This window comes from Mustelus asterias, chromosome 2 (genome assembly GCF_964213995.1).
Source record: "Mustelus asterias chromosome 2, sMusAst1.hap1.1, whole genome shotgun sequence".
In the NCBI taxonomy this organism is placed as follows: Eukaryota; Metazoa; Chordata; class Chondrichthyes; order Carcharhiniformes; family Triakidae; genus Mustelus; species Mustelus asterias.
This window is the reverse complement of record NC_135802.1, coordinates 28,000,553-28,025,990: the sequence shown is the minus strand read 5'-3', so window position 1 is coordinate 28,025,990 and position 25,438 is coordinate 28,000,553. Positions and strand designations below refer to the sequence as shown.

General features: G+C 56.4%; 1 protein-coding gene across 4 annotated transcripts in view; it reads right to left on the bottom strand.

The window, feature by feature from the left end:
- The window catches only part of wdr37 (WD repeat domain 37), a 135,580-nt gene that overhangs the window by 29,291 nt on the left and 80,851 nt on the right, over positions 1-25,438 (bottom strand). For all 4 annotated transcript variants that reach the window (XM_078232744.1, XM_078232764.1, XM_078232755.1 and 1 more), the window contains 3 exons: positions 23,710-23,786; positions 18,964-19,201; positions 17,373-17,514 (listed from right to left, as the gene is read on the bottom strand). In XM_078232744.1, coding sequence (XP_078088870.1) covers positions 17,373-17,514; positions 18,964-19,201; positions 23,710-23,786 — 457 coding nt within the window. The remainder of the gene's footprint in view (positions 1-17,372; positions 17,515-18,963; positions 19,202-23,709; positions 23,787-25,438) is intronic.

Sequence of the window (25,438 nt, the reverse complement as noted above, 5' to 3'; positions counted from 1 at the left end):
TGTATTTAATTGGCTGTAAAGTGCTTTGGGGAACATTGAGGTTGTAATAGGTTCTATTTAAATACAAGGAGAGAAATGAGAAGGCACTGATAGCTGTGAATTGCGACAATCTGGAGCATACTGTCCGAGAGGTTGGTGGAAGCAGGAAAGGGAATTACGTATTCACCTGAAATGGAGAAAACTGCAGGGCTCTGAAGGGAAAGTGCAGTGGATTGGGACTAAGCGGCTAGCTCTTTCAAAAGAACCAGCACAGGCATGAAGGGCTGAATGGCCTCCTTCACATTTAGATTATTCCAGTTGAGTGAATAAATCAACTTTTCATTTGCTTTTTATGCTTTGGGTCAGGACTAAATACAAACAGTACAGAAAGTTTGAACAATGCACTTTTCGCTTGGAGATACTACAATAGGCTATTTTAAAAAATATATATATATTTATCATATGTCTGGAATAAGACAAATCTTAATATCCCCATTTAATTTGTTTAAAAATAAACCAACTGTTGTACTGTTAGCAACAGAATGGAAAATGCCATTTGCAAATTTGACTTTAAGCATTGTTACTGGCAGCCAAATATCTGGCTTAATAGCTCCATCTACTGGATAGAGTCTATGCAGCCAGACATTTGGAAGAAAACCCCAGAGGCAGATATAAAGCATAGTTTCAGAAAACAGCAATAATTTATCAATAACTCAATAATTATCTTACGGAATTCCAAAAGAGTTGCCACTTCTTTTGGGAGCTGGTATCAATTGGGGTAGTTAAATGTTCTTCTTTCAATTCCTTTATACCCCTCCATTCACACCTTTGACAACATCGCACCTAGTTTTAAATTTAGATTATTCCAGTTGAGTGAATAATCAACTTGTCATTTTTTTTAATAAGTTGGGTCAGCACGAAAGACGAACAGTGTATGAAAGTTTGAACAATGTACTTGTCTCTTGGAGATACTTTCAGTCCTCCTCCAACACTGCTTAATTCATGATGTCTACATTTTTAACAGTTGGTTACCGACTTAAGATCACTGCGACTCATTTTAAAAAGGTTTAGAATATTAAAACGTCAACTCGCTTGACTAAAAAAATCGCAGTTTTCGCCCTAATAATCTTTCTCCAAGCCTATTGTTTTGCAGTTTTCTGGACTGGTGCAGAATGGCCGAGGGAATGAGGAGTTACTCAGAACTTAGGAACATAAATACATTCCACAAACACCAACAATGATTCATAGTCTGTTTATGCAGACAAAGCCACATACTGCAGCTTCTGTAAAGTAGCATCAACATTTGTGTCACCATTTATTCAATCTCCAATTTCCCATGAAAAAAGACTCTGAACTATACATTAGAATTCAATTTGAGAAGATACTTTAAAACGCATGCCACATGCATGATTAAAACTAAGTATTTCCTTCAGCTGGTCAAGATATTGCAATACTTTTCCGCAGCACAAGAACAAAGAAAAGTACAGGACGGGAACAGGCCCTGTGCCAATCATGATGCCCTAACTAAACTAAAAAAAAACCCATCTGTCCTTACCAGGTCCATATCCCTCTATTCCCTCCCTATTCATGGACCCATCCAGATGCCTCTTAAATGTTGCTAATGTACCTGCTTCCACCACCTCCTCTGGCAGCGCGTTCCAGGCACCCATCACTCTCTGCATGAAGAACACCCCTGGCACATCTCCCTTAAACTTTCCCCTTCTCACCTTGAACCTGTGCCCCCCTGTAATTGACACTAAAACTTTATTAATTGGATTCAAGTCAACTGCCATGCTGGAAAAATGCCTTTCAGAAGAACGGCAAAAGAAAAATCAAAAAATTAATAAATTAGGTTACAGATGACTCATTATTGATGAATCTTTCAGCTTTTCCATGGATTTTCTTTCCCTTTACCCCTCTTCTTGTGATGGCTACAGTAGGGAGTACTGCTCCTCAGGTAGCACTACCACAGTCTTCACAAATGCCGACAGCGTAACTTTTAGCTGAACTATTTTCCTTGACGAGATGGACTAAAGGCAGATGGCAGAATTCAAACAGAGTATTTTCCATGTATATAGCTTACGTGCACTTACATATACTGTACAGTTCAAAAACAGTCCACTCCACCCCTGAGGTCTATACCCCGCGAGTCATCTCCCATTCCATCGGCCCGATCTCAGCCTTCCAGCACACATTTCCAACCTGCACAAACAGCCTGATTGACAGGCTGGAGGCCGGCTTCACAAGACTGAAGACCACAGGAGCAGATATGTGCACTGGAAGAGTGAGATACATCGTTGTGAGGGTAGAGGAATCCAATGATGGCCAGTCGTAAGGGGAGTCAGTCCAAAGGTGGACAGGGGATAGATCACAGGGTGGAAGGAGGAGGTTTTATTGGGTAGCTTGCTGCATCCACAGGAAATAAACCTGCCCCTCCTGGTACACATTATGGATTCAGCCCTTTCCTTTTTCACCAGCCAGATTTCCTTCAGCCTGGGAAATCTAACCTAAATGAATGAAAAACAGAATGGCTGTCAAATCATGCAGCCTCATTATAATATTCAAATTACCCAATCACTTCATAGACGTTTGAGGCATACTGCAGATATTCTGGGGTATGAGTGGGGAAGACAAGGCGCCCTAGAGGATTACAGGAGTAAAGATAGTGGAGTGGTGGTGGTAGTCCTACTTAGTGCGAGGACCAGGATAGCTGGAGTGTTCGACAGGGTGGGGAGAAAAGACATTGGATGCTTTCACATCCGCCTTGAACCTCCCCTCTCAATATTAAGCACCGAAAGTCCCAGACATGAACGAGCGAGCGAGCCTCAGGTAGAGCGAGCGAGCCCCAGGGACAGGGAGCGAGCGAGCCCCAGGGACAGGGAGCGAGCGAGCCCCAGGGACAGGGAGCGAGCGAGCCCCAGGGACAGGGAGCGAGCGAGCCCCAGGGACAGCGAGCGAGCGAGCCCCAGGGACAGGGAGCGAGCGAGCCCCAGGGACAGCGAGCGAGCGAGCCCCAGGGACAGCGAGCGAGCGAGCCCCAGGGACAGCGAGCGAGCGAGCCCCAGGGACAGCGAGCGAGCGAGCCCCAGGGACAGCGAGCGAGCGAGCCCCAGGGACAGCGAGCGAGCGAGCCCCAGGGACAGCGAGCGAGCGAGCCCCAGGGACAGCGAGCGAGCGAGCCCCAGGGACAGCGAGCGAGCGAGCCCCAGGGACAGCGAGCGAGCCCCAGGGACAGCGAGCGAGCGAGCCCCAGGGACAGCGAGCGAGCGAGCCCCAGGGACAGCGAGCGAGCGAGCCCCAGGGACAGAGAGCGAGCGAGCCCCAGGGACAGAGAGCGAGCGAGCCCCAGGGACAGAGAGCGAGCGAGCCCCAGGGACAGAGAGCGAGCGAGCCCCAGGGACAGGGAGCGAGCGAGCCCCAGGGACAGGGAGCGAGCGAGCCCCAGGGACAGGGAGCGAGCGAGCCCCAGGGACAGGGAGCGAGCGAGCCCCAGGGACACAGAGCGAGCGAGCGAGCCCCAGGGACAGAGAGCGAGCGAGCCCCAGGGACAGCGAGCGAGCGAGCCCCAGGGACAGCGAGCGAGCGAGCCCCAGGGACAGCGAGCGAGCGAGCCCCAGGGACAGCGAGCGAGCGAGCCCCAGGGACAGCGAGCGAGCGAGCCCCAGGGACAGCGAGCGAGCGAGCCCCAGGGACAGCGAGCGAGCGAGCCCCAGGGACAGCGAGCGAGCGAGCCCGAGGGACAGCGAGCGAGCCCGAGGGACAGCGAGCGAGCGAGCCCCAGGGACAGCGAGCGAGCGAGCCCCAGGGACAGCGAGCGAGCCCCAGGGACAGGGAGCGAGCGAGCCCCAGGGACAGGGAGCGAGCGAAACCCAGGGACAGGGAGCGAGCGAAACCCAGGGACAGGGAGCGAGCGAGCCCCAGGGACAGGGAGCGAGCGAAACCCAGGGACAGCGAGCGAGCGAGCCCCAGGGACAGCGAGCGAGCGAGCCCCAGGGACAGCGAGCGAGCGAGCCCCAGGGACAGCGAGCGAGCGAGCCCCAGGGACAGCGAGCGAGCGAGCCCCAGGGACAGCGAGCGAGCGAGCCCGAGGGACAGCGAGCGAGCCCGAGGGACAGCGAGCGAGCGAGCCCCAGGGACAGGGAGCGAGCGAGCCCCAGGGACAGCGAGCGAGCGAGCCCCAGGGACAGCGAGCGAGCGAGCCCCAGGGACAGCGAGCGAGCGAGCCCCAGGGACAGCGAGCGAGCCCCAGGGACAGGGAGCGAGCGAGCCCCAGGGACAGGGAGCGAGCGAAACCCAGGGACAGGGAGCGAGCGAGCGAGCCCCAGGGACAGGGAGCAAGCGAGCGAGCCCCAGGGACAGGGAGCGAGCGAAACCCAGGGACAGGGAGCGAGCGAGCCCCAGGGACAGGGAGCGAGCGAGCCCCAGGGACAGGGAGCGAGCGAGCGAGCCCCAGGGACAGGGAGCGAGCGAGCGAGCGAGCCCCAGGGACAGGGAGCGAGCGAGCGAGCGAGCCCCAGGGACAGGGAGCGAGCGAGCGAGCGAGCCCCAGGGACAGGGAGCGAGCGAGCGAGCGAGCCCCAGGGACAGGGAGCGAGCGAGCGAGCGAGCCCCAGGGACAGGGAGCAAGCGAGCGAGCCCCAGGGACAGGGAGCAAGCGAGCCCCAGGGACAGGGAGCGAGCAAAACCCAGGGAGAGGGAGCGAGCGAGCCCCAGGGACAGGGAGCGAGCGAGCCCCAGGGACAGGGAGCGAGCAAAACCCAGGGAGAGGGAGCGAGCGAGCCCCAGGGACAGCGAGCGAGCGAGTCCCAGGGACAGCGAGCGAGCGAGCCCCAGGGACAGGGAGCGAGCGAGCCCCAGGGACAGGGAGCGAGCGAGCCAGCGAGCCCCAGGGACAGGGAGCGAGCGAGCGAGCCCCAGGGACAGAGAGCGAGCGAGCGAGCCCCAGGGACAGGGAGCGAGCGAGCGAGCCCCAGGGACAGGGAGCGAGCGAGCGAGCCCCAGGGACACAGAGCGAGCGAGCGAGCCAGCCCCAGGGACACAGAGCGAGCGAGCCAGCCAGCCCCAGGGACACAGAGCGAGCGAGCGAGCCAGCCCCAGGGACACAGAGCGAGCGAGCGAGCCAGCCCCAGGGACACAGAGCGAGCGAGCCCCAGGGACAGCGAGCGAGCGAGCCCCAGGGACAGCGAGCGAGCGAGCCCCAGGGACAGCGAGCGAGCGAGCCCCAGGGACAGCGAGCGAGCGAGCCCCAGGGACAGCGAGCGAGCGAGCCCCAGGGACAGCGAGCGAGCGAGCCCCAGGGACAGCGAGCGAGCGAGCCCCAGGGACAGCGAGCGAGCGAGCCCCAGGGACAGCGAGCGAGCGAGCCCCAGGGACAGCGAGCGAGCGAGCCCCAGGGACAGAGAGCGAGCGAGCCCCAGGGACAGCGAGCGAGCGAGCCCCAGGGACAGCGAGCGAGCGAGCCCCAGGGACAGCGAGCGAGCGAGCCCCAGGGACAGGGAGCGAGCGAAACCCAGGGAGAGGGAGCGAGCGAGCGAGCCCCAGGGACAGGGAGCGAGCGAGCGAGCCCCAGGGACAGGGAGCGAGCGAGTGAGCCCCAGGGACACGGAGCGAGCGAGCGAGCGAGCCCCAGGGACAGGGAGCGAGCGAGCCCCAGGGACAGGGAGCGAGCGAGCGAGCGAGCCCCAGGGACAGGGAGCGAGCGAGCGAGCCCCAGGGACAGGGAGCGAGCGAAACCCAGGGAGAGGGAGCGAGCGAGCGAGCCCCAGGGACAGAGAACGAGCGAGCCCCAGGGACAGGGAGCGAGCGAGCCCCAGGGACAGCGAGCGAGCGAGCCCCAGGGACAGCGAGCGAGCGAGCCCCAGGGACAGCGAGCGAGCGAGCCCCAGGGACAGCGAGCGAGCGAGCCCCAGGGACAGCGAGCGAGCGAGCCCCAGGGACAGCGAGCGAGCGAGCCCCAGGGACAGCGAGCGAGCGAGCCCCAGGGACAGCGAGCGAGCGAGCCCCAGGGACAGCGAGCGAGCGAGCCCCAGGGACAGCGAGCGAGCGAGCCCCAGGGACAGCGAGCGAGCGAGCCCCAGGGACAGCGAGCGAGCGAGCCCCAGGGACAGCGAGCGAGCCCCAGGGACAGCGAGCGAGCGAGCCCCAGGGACAGCGAGCGAGCGAGCCCCAGGGACAGCGAGCGAGCGAGCCCCAGGGACAGAGAGCGAGCGAGCCCCAGGGACAGAGAGCGAGCGAGCCCCAGGGACAGAGAGCGAGCGAGCCCCAGGGACAGAGAGCGAGCGAGCCCCAGGGACAGGGAGCGAGCGAGCCCCAGGGACAGGGAGCGAGCGAGCCCCAGGGACAGGGAGCGAGCGAGCCCCAGGGACAGGGAGCGAGCGAGCCCCAGGGACACAGAGCGAGCGAGCGAGCCCCAGGGACAGAGAGCGAGCGAGCCCCAGGGACAGCGAGCGAGCGAGCCCCAGGGACAGCGAGCGAGCGAGCCCCAGGGACAGCGAGCGAGCGAGCCCCAGGGACAGCGAGCGAGCGAGCCCCAGGGACAGCGAGCGAGCGAGCCCCAGGGACAGCGAGCGAGCGAGCCCCAGGGACAGCGAGCGAGCGAGCCCCAGGGACAGCGAGCGAGCGAGCCCGAGGGACAGCGAGCGAGCCCGAGGGACAGCGAGCGAGCGAGCCCCAGGGACAGCGAGCGAGCGAGCCCCAGGGACAGCGAGCGAGCCCCAGGGACAGGGAGCGAGCGAGCCCCAGGGACAGGGAGCGAGCGAAACCCAGGGACAGGGAGCGAGCGAAACCCAGGGACAGGGAGCGAGCGAGCCCCAGGGACAGGGAGCGAGCGAAACCCAGGGACAGCGAGCGAGCGAGCCCCAGGGACAGCGAGCGAGCGAGCCCCAGGGACAGCGAGCGAGCGAGCCCCAGGGACAGCGAGCGAGCGAGCCCCAGGGACAGCGAGCGAGCGAGCCCCAGGGACAGCGAGCGAGCGAGCCCGAGGGACAGCGAGCGAGCCCGAGGGACAGCGAGCGAGCGAGCCCCAGGGACAGGGAGCGAGCGAGCCCCAGGGACAGCGAGCGAGCGAGCCCCAGGGACAGCGAGCGAGCGAGCCCCAGGGACAGCGAGCGAGCGAGCCCCAGGGACAGCGAGCGAGCCCCAGGGACAGGGAGCGAGCGAGCCCCAGGGACAGGGAGCGAGCGAAACCCAGGGACAGGGAGCGAGCGAGCGAGCCCCAGGGACAGGGAGCAAGCGAGCGAGCCCCAGGGACAGGGAGCGAGCGAAACCCAGGGACAGGGAGCGAGCGAGCCCCAGGGACAGGGAGCGAGCGAGCCCCAGGGACAGGGAGCGAGCGAGCGAGCCCCAGGGACAGGGAGCGAGCGAGCGAGCGAGCCCCAGGGACAGGGAGCGAGCGAGCGAGCGAGCCCCAGGGACAGGGAGCGAGCGAGCGAGCGAGCCCCAGGGACAGGGAGCGAGCGAGCGAGCGAGCCCCAGGGACAGGGAGCGAGCGAGCGAGCGAGCCCCAGGGACAGGGAGCAAGCGAGCGAGCCCCAGGGACAGGGAGCAAGCGAGCCCCAGGGACAGGGAGCGAGCAAAACCCAGGGAGAGGGAGCGAGCGAGCCCCAGGGACAGGGAGCGAGCGAGCCCCAGGGACAGGGAGCGAGCAAAACCCAGGGAGAGGGAGCGAGCGAGCCCCAGGGACAGCGAGCGAGCGAGTCCCAGGGACAGCGAGCGAGCGAGCCCCAGGGACAGGGAGCGAGCGAGCCCCAGGGACAGGGAGCGAGCGAGCCAGCGAGCCCCAGGGACAGGGAGCGAGCGAGCGAGCCCCAGGGACAGAGAGCGAGCGAGCGAGCCCCAGGGACAGGGAGCGAGCGAGCGAGCCCCAGGGACAGGGAGCGAGCGAGCGAGCCCCAGGGACACAGAGCGAGCGAGCGAGCCAGCCCCAGGGACACAGAGCGAGCGAGCCAGCCAGCCCCAGGGACACAGAGCGAGCGAGCCCCAGGGACAGCGAGCGAGCGAGCCCCAGGGACAGCGAGCGAGCGAGCCCCAGGGACAGCGAGCGAGCGAGCCCCAGGGACAGCGAGCGAGCGAGCCCCAGGGACAGCGAGCGAGCGAGCCCCAGGGACAGCGAGCGAGCGAGCCCCAGGGACAGCGAGCGAGCGAGCCCCAGGGACAGCGAGCGAGCGAGCCCCAGGGACAGCGAGCGAGCGAGCCCCAGGGACAGCGAGCGAGCGAGCCCCTGGGACAGAGAGCGAGCGAGCCCCAGGGACAGCGAGCGAGCGAGCCCCAGGGACAGCGAGCGAGCGAGCCCCAGGGACAGCGAGCGAGCGAGCCCCAGGGACAGGGAGCGAGCGAAACCCAGGGAGAGGGAGCGAGCGAGCGAGCCCCAGGGACAGGGAGCGAGCGAGCGAGCCCCAGGGACAGGGAGCGAGCGAGTGAGCCCCAGGGACACGGAGCGAGCGAGCGAGCGAGCCCCAGGGACAGGGAGCGAGCGAGCCCCAGGGACAGGGAGCGAGCGAGCGAGCGAGCCCCAGGGACAGGGAGCGAGCGAGCGAGCCCCAGGGACAGGGAGCGAGCGAAACCCAGGGAGAGGGAGCGAGCGAGCGAGCCCCAGGGACAGAGAACGAGCGAGCCCCAGGGACAGGGAGCGAGCGAGCCCCAGGGACAGCGAGCGAGCGAGCCCCAGGGACAGCGAGCGAGCGAGCCCCAGGGACAGCGAGCGAGCGAGCCCCAGGGACAGCGAGCGAGCCCCAGGGACAGGGAGCGAGCGAGCCCCAGGGACAGGGAGCGAGCGAAACCCAGGGACAGGGAGCGAGCGAGCGAGCCCCAGGGACAGGGAGCAAGCGAGCGAGCCCCAGGGACAGGGAGCGAGCGAAACCCAGGGACAGGGAGCGAGCGAGCCCCAGGGACAGGGAGCGAGCGAGCCCCAGGGACAGGGAGCGAGCGAGCGAGCCCCAGGGACAGGGAGCGAGCGAGCGAGCGAGCCCCAGGGACAGGGAGCGAGCGAGCGAGCGAGCCCCAGGGACAGGGAGCGAGCGAGCGAGCGAGCCCCAGGGACAGGGAGCGAGCGAGCGAGCGAGCCCCAGGGACAGGGAGCGAGCGAGCGAGCGAGCCCCAGGGACAGGGAGCAAGCGAGCGAGCCCCAGGGACAGGGAGCAAGCGAGCCCCAGGGACAGGGAGCGAGCAAAACCCAGGGAGAGGGAGCGAGCGAGCCCCAGGGACAGGGAGCGAGCGAGTCCCAGGGACAGGGAGCGAGCAAAACCCAGGGAGAGGGAGCGAGCGAGCCCCAGGGACAGCGAGCGAGCGAGTCCCAGGGACAGCGAGCGAGCGAGCCCCAGGGACAGGGAGCGAGCGAGCCCCAGGGACAGGGAGCGAGCGAGCCAGCGAGCCCCAGGGACAGGGAGCGAGCGAGCGAGCCCCAGGGACAGAGAGCGAGCGAGCGAGCCCCAGGGACAGGGAGCGAGCGAGCGAGCCCCAGGGACAGGGAGCGAGCGAGCGAGCCCCAGGGACACAGAGCGAGCGAGCGAGCCAGCCCCAGGGACACAGAGCGAGCGAGCCAGCCAGCCCCAGGGACACAGAGCGAGCGAGCGAGCCAGCCCCAGGGACACAGAGCGAGCGAGCGAGCCAGCCCCAGGGACACAGAGCGAGCGAGCCCCAGGGACAGCGAGCGAGCGAGCCCCAGGGACAGCGAGCGAGCGAGCCCCAGGGACAGCGAGCGAGTGAGCCCCAGGGACAGCGAGCGAGCGAGCCCCAGGGACAGCGAGCGAGCGAGCCCCAGGGACAGCGAGCGAGCGAGCCCCAGGGACAGCGAGCGAGCGAGCCCCAGGGACAGCGAGCGAGCGAGCCCCAGGGACAGCGAGCGAGCGAGCCCCAGGGACAGCGAGCGAGCGAGCCCCAGGGACAGAGAGCGAGCGAGCCCCAGGGACAGCGAGCGAGCGAGCCCCAGGGACAGCGAGCGAGCGAGCCCCAGGGACAGCGAGCGAGCGAGCCCCAGGGACAGGGAGCGAGCGAAACCCAGGGAGAGGGAGCGAGCGAGCGAGCCCCAGGGACAGGGAGCGAGCGAGCGAGCCCCAGGGACAGGGAGCGAGCGAGCGAGCCCCAGGGACACGGAGCGAGCGAGCGAGCGAGCCCCAGGGACAGGGAGCGAGCGAGCCCCAGGGACAGGGAGCGAGCGAGCGAGCGAGCCCCAGGGACAGGGAGCGAGCGAGCGAGCCCCAGGGACAGGGAGCGAGCGAAACCCAGGGAGAGGGAGCGAGCGAGCGAGCCCCAGGGACAGGGAGCGAGCGAGCGAGCGAGCCCCAGGGACACGGAGCGAGCGAGCGAGCGAGCCCCAGGGACACGGAGCGAGCGAGCGAGCGAGCCCCAGGGACAGGGAGCGAGCGAGCCCCAGGGACAGGGAGCGAGCGAGCGAGCGAGCCCCAGGGACAGGGAGCGAGCGAGCCAGCCCCAGGGACACAGAGCGAGCGAGCGAGCCAGCCCCAGGGACACAGAGAGAGCGAGCGAGCCAGCCCCAGGGACACAGAGCGAGCGAGCGAGCCAGCCCCAGGGACACAGAGCGAGCGAGCCAGCCAGCCCCAGGGACACAGAGCGAGCGAGCCAGCCAGCCCCAGGGACACAGAGCGAGCGAGCCAGCCAGCCCCAGGGACACAGAGCGAGCGAGCCAGCCAGCCCCAGGGACACAGAGCGAGCGAGCGAGCCAGCCCCAGGGACACAGAGCGAGCGAGCCAGCCAGCCCCAGGGACACAGAGCGAGCGAGCCAGCCAGCCCCAGGGACACAGAGCGAGCGAGCCAGCCAGCCCCAGGGACACAGAGCGAGCGAGCCAGCCAGCCCCAGGGACACAGAGCGAGCGAGCGAGCCAGCCCCAGGGACACAGAGCGAGCGAGCCAGCCAGCCCCAGGGACACAGAGCGAGCGAGCGAGCCAGCCCCAGGGACACAGAGCGAGCGAGCGAGCCCCAGGGACACAGAGCGAGCGAGCCCCAGGGACACAGTGCGAGCGAGCCCCAGGGACACAGAGCGAGCGAGCCCCAGGGACACAGAGCGAGCGAGCCCCAGGGACACAGAGCGAGCGAGCCCCAGGGACACAGAGCGAGCGAGCCCCAGGGACACAGAGCGAGCGAGCCCCAGGGACACAGAGCGAGCGAGCCCCAGGGACACAGAGCGAGCGAGCCCCAGGGACACAGAGCGAGCGAGCCCCAGGGACACAGAGCGAGCGAGCCCCAGGGACACAGAGCGAGCGAGCCCCAGGGACAGAGAGCGAGCGAGCCCCAGGGACACAGAGCGAGCGAGCCCCAGGGACACAGAGCGAGCGAGCCCCAGGGACACAGAGCGAGCGAGCCCCAGGGACACAGAGCGAGCGAGCCCCAGGGACAGAGAGCGAGCGAGCCCCAGGGACAGAGAGCGAGCGAGCCCCAGGGACAGAGAGCGAGCGAGCCCCAGGGACAGAGAGCGAGCGAGCCCCAGGGACACAGAGCGAGCGAGCCCCAGGGACAGAGAGCGAGCGAGCCCCAGGGACACAGAGCGAGCGAGCCCCAGGGACACAGAGCGAGCGAGCCCCAGGGACACAGAGCGAGCGAGCCCCAGGGACACAGAGCGAGCGAGCCCCAGGGACAGAGAGCGAGCGAGCCCCAGGGACACAGAGCGAGCGAGCCCCAGGGACAGAGAGCGAGCGAGCCCCAGGGACAGAGAGCGAGCGAGCCCCAGGGACAGCGAGCGAGCGAGCCCCAGGGACAGAGAGCGAGCGAGCCCCAGGGACAGAGAGCGAGCGAGCCCCAGGGACAGAGAGCGAGCGAGCGAGCCCCAGGGACAGAGAGCGAGCGAGCCCCAGGGACACAGAGCGAGCGAGCCCCAGGGACAGAGAGCGAGCGAGCCCCAGGGACAGAGAGCGAGCGAGCCCCAGGGACAGAGAGCGAGCGAGCCCCAGGGACAGAGAGCGAGCGAGCCCCAGGGACAGAGAGCGAGCGAGCCCCAGGGACAGCGAGCGAGCGAGCCCCAGGGACAGAGAGCGAGCGAGCCGCAGGGACAGAGAGCGAGCGAGCCCCAGGGACAGAGAGCGAGCGAGCCCCAGGGACAGAGAGCGAGCGAGCCCCAGGGACAGGGAGCGAGCGAGCCCCAGGGACAGCGAGCGAGCGAGCGAGCCCCAGGGACAGAGAGCGAGCGAGCCCCAGGGACAGAGAGCGAGCGAGCCCCAGGGACAGAGAGCGAGCGAGCCCCAGGGACAGAGAGCGAGCGAGCCCCAGGGACAGAGAGCGAGCGAGCCCCAGGGACAGAGAGCGAGCGAGCCCCAGGGACAGAGAGCGAGCGAGCCCCAGGGACAGAGAGCGAGCGAGCCCCAGGGACAGAGAGCGAGCGAGCCGCAGGGACAGAGAGCGAGCGAGCCCCAGGGACAGAGAGCGAGCGAGCCCCAGGGACAGAGAGCGAGCGAGCCCCAGGGACAGGGAGCGAGCGAGCCCCAGGGACAGCGAGCGAGCGAGCGAGCCCCAGGGACAGAGAGCGAGCGAGCCCCAGGGACAGAGAGCGAGCGAGCCCCAGGGACAGAGAGCGAGCGAGCCCCAGGGACAGAGAGCGAGCGAGCCCCAGGGACAGAGAGCGAGCGAGCCCCAGGGACAGAGAGCGAGCGAGCCCCAGGGACAGCGAGCGAGCGAGCCCCAGGGACAGAGAGCGAGCGAGCGAGCCCCAGGGACAGAGAGCGAGCGAGCGAGCCCCAGGGACAGAGAGCGAGCGAGCCCCAGGGACAGAGAGCGAGCGAGCCCCAGGGACAGAGAGCGAGCGAGCCCCAGGGACAGAGAGCGAGCGAGCCCCAGGGACAGAGAGCGAGCGAGCGAGCCCCAGGGACAGAGAGCGAGCGAGCCCCAGGGACAGAGAGCGAGCGAGCGAGCCCCAGGGACAGAGAGCGAGCGAGCCCCAGGGACAGAGAGCGAGCGAGCGAGCCCCAGGGACAGAGAGCGAGCGAGCTAGCCCCAGGGACAGAGAGCGAGCGAGCCCCAGGGACAGAGAGCGAGCGAGCGAGCCCCAGGGACAGAGAGCGAGCGAGCGAGCCCCAGGGACAGAGAGCGAGCGAGCGAGCCCCAGGGACAGAGAGCGAGCGAGCGAGCCCCAGGGACAGAGAGCGAGCGAGCGAGCGAGCCCCAGGGACAGAGAACGAGCGAGTCCCAGGGACAGAGAACGAGCGAGCCCCAGGGACAGAGAACGAGCGAGCCCCAGGGACAGAGAACGAGCGAGCCCCAGGGACAGAGAACGAGCGAGCCCCAGGGACAGAGAACGAGCGAGCCCCAGGGACAGAGAGCGAGCGAGCCCCAGGGACAGAGAGCGAGCGAGCCCCAGGGACAGAGAGCGAGCGAGCCCCAGGGACAGAGAGCGAGCGAGCCCCAGGGACAGAGAGCGAGCGAGCGAGCCCCTGGGACAGAGAGCGAGCGAGCGAGCCTCAGGGACAGAGAGCGAGCGAGCGAGCCCCAGGGACAGAGAGCGAGCGAGCTAGCCCCAGGGACAGAGAGCGAGCGAGCGAGCCCCAGGGACAGAGAGCGAGCGAGCCCCAGGGACAGAGAGCGAGCGAGCCCCAGGGACAGAGAGCGAGCGAGCGAGCCCCAGGGACAGAGAGCGAGCGAGCGAGCCCCAGGGACAGAGAGCGAGCGAGCCCCAGGGACAGAGAGCGAGCGAGCCCCAGGGACAGAGAGCGAGCGAGCTAGCCCCAGGGACAGAGAGCGAGCGAGCCCCAGGGACAGAGAGCGAGCGAGCGAGCCCCAGGGACAGAGAGCGAGCGAGCGAGCCCCAGGGACAGAGAGCGAGCGAGCGAGCCCCAGGGACAGAGAGCGAGCGAGCGAGCGAGCCCCAGGGACAGAGAACGAGCGAGTCCCAGGGACAGAGAACGAGCGAGCCCCAGGGACAGAGAGCGAGCGAGCGAGCCTCAGGGACAGAGAGCGAGCGAGCGAGCCCCAGGGACACAGAGCGAGCGAGCTAGCCCCAGGGACAGAGAGCGAGCGAGTCCCAGGGACAGAGAACGAGCGAGCCCCAGGGACAGAGAGCGAGCGAGCCCCAGGGACAGAGAGCGAGCGAGCCCCAGGGACAGAGAGCGAGCGAGCCCCAGGGACAGAGAGCGAGCGAGCCCCAGGGACAGAGAGCGAGCGAGTCCCAGGGACAGAGAACGAGCGAGCCCCAGGGACAGAGAGCGAGCGAGCGAGCCCCAGGGACACAGAGCGAGCGAGCTAGCCCCAGGGACAGAGAGCGAGCGAGTCCCAGGGACAGAGAACGAGCGAGCCCCAGGGACAGAGAGCGAGCGAGCCCCAGGGACAGAGAGCGAGCGAGTCCCAGGGACAGAGAGCGAGCGAGCCCCAGGGACAGAGAGCGAGCGAGTCCCAGGGACAGAGAACGAGCGAGCCCCAGGGACAGAGAGCGAGCGAGCGAGCCTCAGGGACAGAGAGCCTGATTTTATCATTTTCATTCTCAGTGCTCAATCTGGGCAGAATTCAGATCCGACTTGGGAGTCTGCTTTCTGGCGCCCCCATTACCACTCAGCCTGAAAAAAAAGTAACGAGTCCCATTCGCGCTGTGGGCGTGGCTTAGTGCACCCGAAACGATCAGAGCTCTGAATTGCGCACGCGCAGTTGGAAAAAAATTTGAAAAAGCGCGCCCGTGTCAGATCATTCCCATCAAGACAGATTCTCTCCCACTTACACGTTAGATGATGGTGAATGAGTGAGCACCCTGAGACTGGGAAAGTGCCAGATATATACAACACAGAATCTTGTGGTCATCTTTATTGATTACTCGTTTTTAAAAAATCATTAATTTATTGCTTTGAAATTTTTTTGCTCAGCAAGTTCTTTCTTCCCTTCATACCTCAACGTTTTTTTGAAATTCATTTTTAATATTGTGCCAAGTTTTATCTTTCTGAAATTTGCTCATTGGGCCCTTGAGTGAGAAAAAAAAGTGAAGTGTGTCCCCTCAGCAAACAGGTTGAATAACCCTGTTTTAGGTGGTCTACAACTCACTCTAATACATATTCCAATGTCTTTCCAATCACTGACATTCAGCTGTCTGGGTTACAGTTCTCAGGTTTTATTTTCTACCTATGCTTTTGTATATGGAGAGAACATTAGTTGTTTATTAGACACTTTCTCCTCTATGGGACTAGACACATAAACTTGCATCGCTGCTATCTCCTCCCCAGTTTCCATGTATGCATGGGTGTATATATATATTATATATATATATATATATATCACCTGGAGGCTTTATCCTTTCATCAGTTTTGGTAATTGGTCAATTATTTTTCTCCCTTTCTATCCCAGCTCCATTAATATTCTTTTTAAGCTCCTTCAGGAGCGAAGCATCGATTCTGTTATCTTTAGCAAAAAGCTAAGTTGAAGTACTCATTCAATATTGCTTTGCTCCGGTCTATCTTGCTCATTCTTTCATGACCCCCATCCCTCCTTTCGTCTTCCTTTTGTTACTTTCCATCCGCAAAACAATTTATTATTTCTTTATAGCTTCCATGACAATTTGATTTTGTGATTTATTTTGCCTCCCTGATGGTTTTAAACTTTGTTTCTAAGTTTCTCATAGAAACATAGAAAAACTACAGCACAATACAGGCCCTTCAGCCCACAAAGTTGTGCCGAACATGTCCCTACCTTAGCGATTACTAGGCTTACCTGTAACCTTCTATCTTACTAAGTTCCATGTACTTATCTAAAAGTCTCTTAAAAGACCCTATCGAATCCACCTCCACCACCGTTGCTGGCAGCCCAATCCACGCACCCACCACCCTCTGAGTGAAAAACTTACCCAACAGGTCCCTTTTGTTCTCCTCTTACCCCTGAAAGGTCTCTTTTGTTCTCCTCTCCTTCAGTATTCAATCGCTTGCATATCTTTTTCTTCAGATTCAATTTTCCCTTCTGTTCATTCATCATGGTGTAATTCATCACAATTAGCTTGTCTTTAAGTGGGATACATTATCGTTTGAACTCTATTAGTCAGCCCTTGAAAAAAATTCCCATTGCTTTTCTGTCTTTCTATTTTTGAAGATTTTCTCCAGGTTCACCTTCCGTAGTTCCAGCCTCACTTCCTCCTAATATACTCTTTTCCAATCTATTGATTTGGGCTTTGCTCTGCTTATATCACTCTCAATGCTGATCTTGAACTACGTCATGATTATTATAGAGTGGAGCTCCATTCTGTCCTGCTCATGTCATGCATCTTGCCTTAAGCAAGGTGGATTAGAGAGCAAGTCTTGCTGAGAAATGCTGAATAAGATCCAAGGTTTCTGTTCCATAATCTTCCGGTCTGGTCCAAATCAGGTCCGAGGGAAACGAAAACCATCCAGTCGAGATGACCAAAGAATTTTTTTTTTCCCTCGAAACTCCCAGAAGCAGCTCGGCAAAAATGATGATAATGTAATCCTACCAAGCAAATGGCGCATCTCTGAGCAGTTGCTTTTTACAATTAAGATAAGTGCTATTCAAAAAGGCACAGAACAAAATGTAGGCCTTTTTTCGAATCTCTGAAAGTGCCATTCAAACTAAAAAGATAATTGCTTGAATAAATATGCTGGCACGGGAGATAGATTGCAGAACAGGAAGCATAAAAACAGTTATGAATATTAATGGATTACTTGTTGTATACATTATCAAAGACAACGTAAGTAGCGTATGCTGCACGCACGTGGAATTTATTCTGCAGAAATGATAGCAACCCAAACAGAATCATCTTTTTCACGTAACGGAGCAATTTACTGATTCACTCTAACCAGTGGATAACCACGGCAATTCCCTCCCCATTACTGTCCGCACGGATAGCATTATAAATCAGTGGCTGTGGTTCAGGTCATTTCTAAAACTCATGCACCCCTCAACACCCCCCAAAGAAAACAAATGTCACCAACCATACAAATGGAGACAAATATTCAACACCAAAATGAAGCAAAACAAAATCAATGGTCAAGGCCATTTGACCTAATAGAAAGCTATCCCCAAAAGATACATGAACTTTGATCATCAATTGGCAATATAAGATGTTGATTAATGACTCTTCCAAGGTTTGAAAAAAAAATACATAACAGTAAAGCAAAAGCATCGGCTCAACTTAAAAGGTCAAGATTATTTTGGATTCTGAATTACTTTACAAAGTGGATGCTGAGAAGGTCATGGAATAAACAAAACACTGTAACATTCTCAGATTAAGCTGGTTACTTATCAACATTTTCCATGACTACATGGTAACGGCCTACAACCTCCAAAAGAAAAACTTAATTAATGTAATTTATCCAGCCCAAAAAGATGTGGCCAGGCCGTCTCGAGGTGCATTTTTACCCTGTGGTTTTGGAACCAAAGCAAATACAAATATCCCACACAGTCTTTAGGTTTGCAGGAGAAATATGACAGAAGGCCATTAAAAGATTAAAAATCTCACGACACTCACTCTGTGTGACCCTGAAAGACATTCACCGAGTGTATTGAAGGGTCTCGAAAATCCCAGAGACGGAAGGTGGTGTCACGTGACGATGTTACCACAAGGCGCTGGGTCGGGTGAGTACAACAATGGGTTAACTCTTGGTCGTGTCCTGACAAGGAGGAAGAAGCAAGATAGATTGCGCTGTCAATTTATTTTCACAATATGAAATCAAAGTTGTACTTGCTTTTCTTTTAAAATCCCAAACAAGCCGCAGCCAAGTTCACGTCTCATACCAATTTTTTTTGGAAATCACCAATGGGTGTTCTCGACTGTTGGTTTAGATGCAGAAACAAACTTATCAAATTGACATTATCTGTGCTTACTGGCTGAAACCATGAGTCTCAATATTAAAGAATTTCCAGAATAGAAATATCATTGAGCAGACAGGAAGACAGAATTCAGGGGAAAAAAAAAATCGATGACGCATTAACCATTCTGGAAACATTCTGAATTCAAAGAATTCCACAGCTTGACGCAGGTTTCAAGGGGGATGAATTGCAACGTTTTTTAAAAAGTTAAATCATGTAAAATACTTGACACAAAATGTACTCTACTAAATTGGCTCACATTACTAAATGTTACAAAAGCAATATCTATATACCTATCAGTTTTTCGCCGTCATCTTCTTGCTTATGTGATTCATGTTTTACAACTGCTACCCACAGATTGTCAGAAGGCACACACTTTGTGAAGAATGTCCCCCTCAAGAGATGGCATGGAGTTCTGTTCTGATCTAATGAATGGGAACTGCGTGGACAGTGTTCCTTACTGTGGAGTCATGTGGTGCAGGAAATTCTTCTTAAAATGTCAGCTCTCAGTCTACCTCAGTTTCAAAACACAAAGCATAACAAAATGGATCATCTGGCGGGGATTTGGCACGGGGGGGCGGGGGTTGGAGAGAGAGAGAGAGAGAGAGAGGCATCATCCAGCAGTGAACATCAGGCATTGATAAACTAGGTTAAAGTGAGTTAGAATACTTAGAAACAGCGCTTGGTTCTTAACCAGTGGCACTGGGTACAGAAGTAGAGGGGGACAAGCTCTGTAATACAGCCTGTTCTGCTTTCTCCTGCACAAAATATATGTTCTGTGAAGTGCAAAGGTGAAAGAGAAAGGTACATCGGGAGAGGATCACTTAAGCATAGGAAAAAAAAGATCAATACAATGGTCCATTTTTCCCTTCCCTATTATAGTTATTGTACCACAGCTACCGAGTGCCACAGGCCCTAGATGGCACTAAACATTTTAAATCTGACTTGTAAGGCCACTGACTCATAAATTTAACACTGTAGATTGCGTATAAAATATTGAAATAAATGTACTTTTCCAGTAAAGTGAACAATTTATGCAGCTACTTCTTTTGTTACACTTCAGTGCATTTCCTGAATGTTCTACCGTAGCACCTTTAGACATTACAAGTGCTGACGAGCGACAAAAAAAGACATCACTCTGGTAAGCAGTTTTTTTTTTCCCTTTAACACCTCAAAGCTTAGGTTTGCATTTTTAGCACAAAGATGTACGTCTAACTAGCGGAGTACAGTTTCCTGTATCTCGACTGTACCTGTCAGAGAGTGCACCAGCTCTGAGGTTTCCACATCATACAGGTTGGCCATCCTGTCCCAGGATGCCGTGACCACCTGTTTGCCTCCAACGAGCCAGTCAGCAGCTATGACCACACCCTGGTGACTCTTGAGTGTAGTTGATGGAACTCGGATTGTTGGACTTTCACTGGGGCATTCCGCATCGCCTTCTGCCTCATCTTTGTCTGAGAAATCAACTTCTTCCTCCCCGGACATTTGCTACAATGGAATAAAGAGAATTAAACACAATCTGCAGATAAAATGCTGGACCCATATGACTCTCACCAACTTTTACAGATGCAACATAGAAAGCATCCTTTCCGGTTGGATCACAGCTTGGTATGGCTCCTGCTCTGCCCAAGACCGCCAGAAACTACAAAAGGTCATGAATGTAGCCCAGTCCATTACGCAAACCAGCCTCCCATCCATTGACTCTGTCTACACTTCCCGCTGCCTCGGAAAAGCAGCCAGCATAATCAAGGACTCCACACACCCCAGACATACTCTAGCCCATCTTCCGTCGGGAAAAAGATACACAATTCTGAGGTCACATACTAACAGACTCAGGAACAGCTTCTTCCCTGCTGCCATCAGACTTTTGAATGGGTCTACCTTATATTAAGTTGATCTTTCTCTACACCCTAGCTATGACTGTAACACAACATTCTGCACCCTCTCTTTTCCTTCTCTATGTACGGTATGCTTTGTCTGTATAACGTGCAAGAAATAATACTTTTCACTGTATACTAATACATGTGACAATAATAAATCAAATCAATAATGCAGAAGGAACTGAAGCAAAAAACAAAGAAAAAGACGGCACAGGAACAGGTCCTTCGGCCCTCCAAGCCTGCACCGACCATGCTGCCCGACTGAACTAAAACGCCCTACCCTTCAAGGGACCACATCCCTCTATTCCCATCCTATTCATGTATTTGTCCAGATGCCCCTTAAAAGTCACTTTTAGCAATTGGAGGGTTGGGGGGGGGGGGGGGGGGTGGTGGCAAAGGACTCATTTTTCTGCTGTACAGTATGGAACAAGAAGCAAATAACTTTTCTAAACCCCTGCTGACAAATTCTTGAACGCACCCATGAAGATCATGATGAAGTAGTTCAGGCAAACAATGAGAACCAAAAACAAGCATAATATTCGTAAAGTTATGGTAAAACTTAACATGGGCAAATGCCCTCTCCAGACTGCCCTTCTTTTCCTAGACCCCTCCTCAGTGGAGGACAGATAGTATCCAAAATGATCTAGAGATCGATCAAATCTACTTCAGATGGATCAGCACTCTTCAAACAAGTTTAAAATTATGGACTAGTCAAAATCTGTTTCTAATGGAATCAGTCACTTGTTATGCTGCAATAGAGCTCTACCATTATTTTGTGTACCTTTTGGTACTTTATTCCCAATCAAAAATCCAATTCGAAACATTTCCAAGCTGACTAGACAGGCCATTCCTCCTATCTTGGGCTCAATCCAACAAGATCCAAGCTGACAGGATGAGGCATTACACCCCCTCCGGGGCTTGATCTGAGCTTCATCTTGGCCAAAAGGCCCAGGTGGCTTTTTTAAAAATTGCTTCAGGTGAAGCCTCAATATAACTTCATTGGCCAAGACCAGGTGCAGGATCAAAAACTCCACTTGATCTTAGCCAAAAGGCCGAGAGGCGATAATAGAGCTTTACCTAAAGCCAACAAAATTGAATCAGAACTGGCATCATTTCAAAGAACCTTCCAAAAGTTGATTCTCCCCACCGCCCACTTTTTCTCATGACAACATGGAGCCTCTAATACATCCAGAGGAAAAGTTCAGCTAGTTTTTCTTTTGACTTCACTCCGCCTTAGGTTTTTCTTAAATTAAATTCAAATGCTTTGCCTATCTACAATACAATTCAAGTTGAGAGAGTAAAAAACTACTTGCTAGTGTTCCATGCTCACACAAGACATATTAAAGCAGCTTTTTATTACTTGGGGCATGATTGTTCATAGCGCCAGGAGTTCAGTGCCCCTTGTGACAGAAATCAGTGCAAACTCGCAACTGCTCAGGCAGGCTGCGCTACATCAATTCAACGGTTGGAAGAGCATTAAGTGGCTCATGACAACACTTCTGCTTCCATCCAGGGAGGAAGTCCTGCCTCAGAAAACTGCCGATCAATCAAAAGGCAAGCAGCTCTCTGGTTCCAGCAGCGGGACCAGGAGTGGCGGCAACTTCTGGGACCACATCCAGTCGCCAGCAAAGATCATCACTGGAACCAACTGGCGGGGGTGGAATGGAATGGTGCACAGGTTGGAGGGTTGGGTGGGGAGAGGGCAGACCTTGAGAGGGGAGCCTCTAATACATCCAGCGATCTGTAAAGGAGGTGCCCACCCTTCCCCCATCAAGAGATCAAGTGCGACCTGGTGGACTTCAAATCTGGCCCCCAGATGGAAAATTGCAGAGGGCAATAAAGAGGTCATTAACTGGCCTCCTGTGGGCCGCAATTGGTCCAAGGCTGGCTGGGCCAAGCGACCTCTACCCCACTGCACTTAAAAGTGGGGTCAGGGGCAGACGGGTAGGTGCCAGGAAAGGCACGCATCACGCCTGCACCCCTGCACGTGCCTGCCAACCCATCCCCGGGATAGCATAGCATTCTGCCCATGGAATTTCACAAAGACCTGTGGTTTGACAGATGGGTGGAAATTGGAAGTAAAATAGATCAAACTTTCTAATTCAGGGCAAGTGCAGGAAAAGGCACCCTTCTCTCATCTTCACATGGTCCATCTCTAACTCTTTCCCTCCCTTCCTTGACCTCTCTACGGTAAGCTTTTGCAGAAAATACAGACACATGGGATTGAGGGTGATTTAGTGGTTTGGATCAGGAATTGGCTAACTGGAAGAAAACAGAGGGTGGTGGTTGATGGGAAATATTCATCCTGGAGTTCAGTTACTAGTGGTGTACCGCAAGGATCTGTTTTAGGGCCACTGCTGTTTGTCATTTTTATTAATGACCTGGATGAGGGCATAGAAGGATGGGTTAGTAAATTTGTGGATGACACTAAAGTCGGTGGAGTTGTAGACAGTGTGGAGGGAAGTGGCAGGTTACAGAGGGACATAGATAAGCTGCAGAGCTGGGCTGAGAGGTGGCAAATGGAGTTTAATGCGGAAAAGTGCGAAGTGATTCACTTTGGAAGGAGTAACAGGAATACAGAGTACTGGGCTAATGGTAAGATACTTGGTAGTGTAGATGAACAGAGGAATTTGGGTGTCCGTGTGCATAGATCCCTCAAAGTTGGCACCCAGGTTGATAGGGTTGTTAAGAAGGCGTACGGTGTGTTAGCTTTTATTGGTAGAGGGATTAAGTTTCGGAGCCAGGAGGTCATTTTGCAACTGTACAAAACTCTGGTGCGGCCGCATTTGGAGTATTGCGTACAGTTCTGGTCGCCATATTATAGGAAGGATGTGGAAGTGTTGGAAAGGGTGCAGAGGAGATTTACCAGGATGTTGCCTGGTATGGTGGGAAAATCGTATGAGGAAAGGCTGAGGGGCTTGAGGTTGTTTTCGTTAGAGAGAAGAAGGTTAAGAGGTGACTTAATAGAGGCATACAAGATGATCAGAGGATTAGATAGGGTGGATAGTGAGAGCCTTTTTCCTCGGATGGTGATGGCTAACACTAGGGGACATAGCTTTAAATTGAAGGGTGATAGATATAGGACAGATGTTAGAGGTAGGTTCTTTACTCAGAGAGTAGTATGGGCGTGGAATGCCCTGCCTGCAGCAGTAGTGGACTCGCCAACATTAAGAGCATTCAAATGGTTATTGGATAAATATATGGATGACATTGGAATAGTGTAGATTAGAGGGGCTTTAGATTGGTTTCACTGGTCGGCGCAACATCGAGGGCCGAAGGGCCTGTACTGCGCTGTAATGTTCTATGTTCTATGTTCTCTAGCTCCATTTGCTTTCAACCAATGTTTAGTATAGAAACATAGAAAATAGGTGGAGTAGGCCATTCGGCCCTTCAAGCCTGCACCACCATTCAATATGATCGTGGCTGATCATGCATTTTCAGTATCCCATTTCTGCTTTCTCTCCACACTCCTTGATCCCTTGAACTGCAAGGGCCAAGTCCAGCTCCCTCTTGAACATATCAACTGAGCTGGCCCTAATAGCTTTCTGTGGTGGAGAATGCCACAGGTTCACAACTCTCTAGGTGAAGAAGTTCTTCCTCATTTCAGTCCTGAATGGCTTACTCCTTATTCTTAGACTGTGACCCCGAGTTCTGGTGACCCCAGGTTCGATTCTGGCCTCGGGTCACTGTCTGTGTGGAGTCTGTACATTCTCCCCGCGTCTGCGTGGGTTTCCTCCAAGTGCTCCAGTTTCCCCTCTCAGTCCAGAGATGTGCGTGTTAGGTTGATTGGCCATGCTAAATTGCCCTTGGTGTCAGGGGGACTAGGAGGTTAAATATGTGGGGATACAGGAATAGGGCCAGGGTGGGATTGTCGTCGGTGCAGGCTCGATGGGCCAAATGGCTTCTTTCTGCACTGCAGGGATTGTATGATTCACTCTCCATATTCAACGGATCATCTTCCGCCAGTTCTGCCAACCTCCAGTGATGTGAAGTTGTAGTGTTCTTTACATTCAATTATTTGTATCACCAAAAAATGGGAAAATTCGAAGAATGTGCAAACGTATGAAGGTATATAAATTAATTACTTTTAGCTTCAAAAAGTACATGGTTACTCACGTTTGAATCAACCACAGGCTGTGGGATGGGCAGCTGAACTATGTATCGCCAGATATGAGCCGTCTGATCTCCAGATGCTTGAAGAACAAATAAAAGTAGTCTAAGAAATTGATCTACACAGCACAGTTTTGGTCATATCAAACTAGCCACAAAAAATTGTATCACAAACAGAACACGCAGGGAAAAACTCAGCAGGTTTGGCAGCATCTGTGGAGAGAGAAACGGAGTTAACGTTTTGAGTTCTGAAGAAGTCATACTAATGTGAAACGTTAACTCTAATTCTCTCTCCGCAGATGCTGTCAGACCTGCTGAGTTTTCACAGCATTTTCTGTTTTTGTTTCAGATTTCCAGCATCCACTGCCGTATTTTGCTTTTACAAAAAACTGTCACTTTCCATAGGACTAAATAAGAAGCCTTCGCATTACTAGGCTTATGAAGCCTTTCAACTTCTTGGGAGTAATTTGGGAACCATGCAGCATCTCCAGCTCCTTCAAATTCGGAGCAGTTATTATATAAAAGAGAGTCAACAGCAAATTAAAAGCAATTCAAAAGCAGCAAACAATACCTGCCAATATCTCCCAACGATTTAAAGAACGCAAATATTTGTCATGAGTAAAATGTTTGTTATTTTCAAAATATATTAGCAACTGCTGACAAAATAATGCTGGAATAATAGCGAGCATTCAGAGACAAGATCCAAATTTAACACTGCTATAAGTGTATTGTCAGTCATCAAGCAGCGCCATTTGCTTCCAAATTCGATGTTGGAAATTGAGACTCATTAGTTCATATGGTTCCGATGACAACTTCTGCAAACTTTGCACTGTAGGACCACGTAATGGGCTGAATTTTATGCTCCCCCACCAGAGGTTTTGAAGGCAGAGAGGGCTCATAAACCTTGACCTTCCCGCTGTCTTCTCACCCACTTCACACGTCTTTATTTTACAGGGGGCAGTAAGGATGATGGATGGCATCCCCTGCCCTTGGGTCTACTGAGTGGCCAGTTAAGTGTCGTAGACGGAGGCTCCTGCGAAGCAGAAAGCCCAACAGCTTTTACTGTGCGAGCTGCTGTCGAATGAAGGTGTGGTATCTTCTTTTGGGAGTCCCCGGTACCCATCGGGGACACCACCCTCCACCATCCTCCCCTCCCCCCCCAATCTTTGCCCACAACCGCAAGGTCACATCTCACCTTTAACTCTCATCCCTTTGGTCTCTTAAAACCAGCCTGCCACCACTCCCATTCACCCACCTCACTGGGGCCTCCCAGACAGACCCCACCAATACCCCAGACTTACCTCAGTCTGACCTCCATTACCCCCTCTTCTTCGGGTTCTGGCTGTAGCTCCAGCGGTGGCCATTGCTTAAACCTGGTGTTGCTGGGATTATAGAGCTACCAGCCTTTCCGATTGGCTGGCAGCTCTCTGAGGGGGGACTTCCTGCTCAGATGTCTCATCCTGAGTCACTTAATACCCTCCCGAACGTAAAGTGGCTGCTGGGCAGCTGCGTTTTGGTAAGTGGGCTCCTCACCAAGCTTTGAGTAGGAAAGGGGCGGGGAACACAGTGCCCATGACAACCAGTCTAACTGCACCATATAGGGTCAGTCTGAAATAACTGACATGTGATTGGAATATCAGTAAAATTTTACTTCATTTTATTGCACCATGTTTTACAAAAAGCCTCAATTAAAAATAAAAATTCCTCCAGTGAGAAGATGTACCAACAGCTCCCT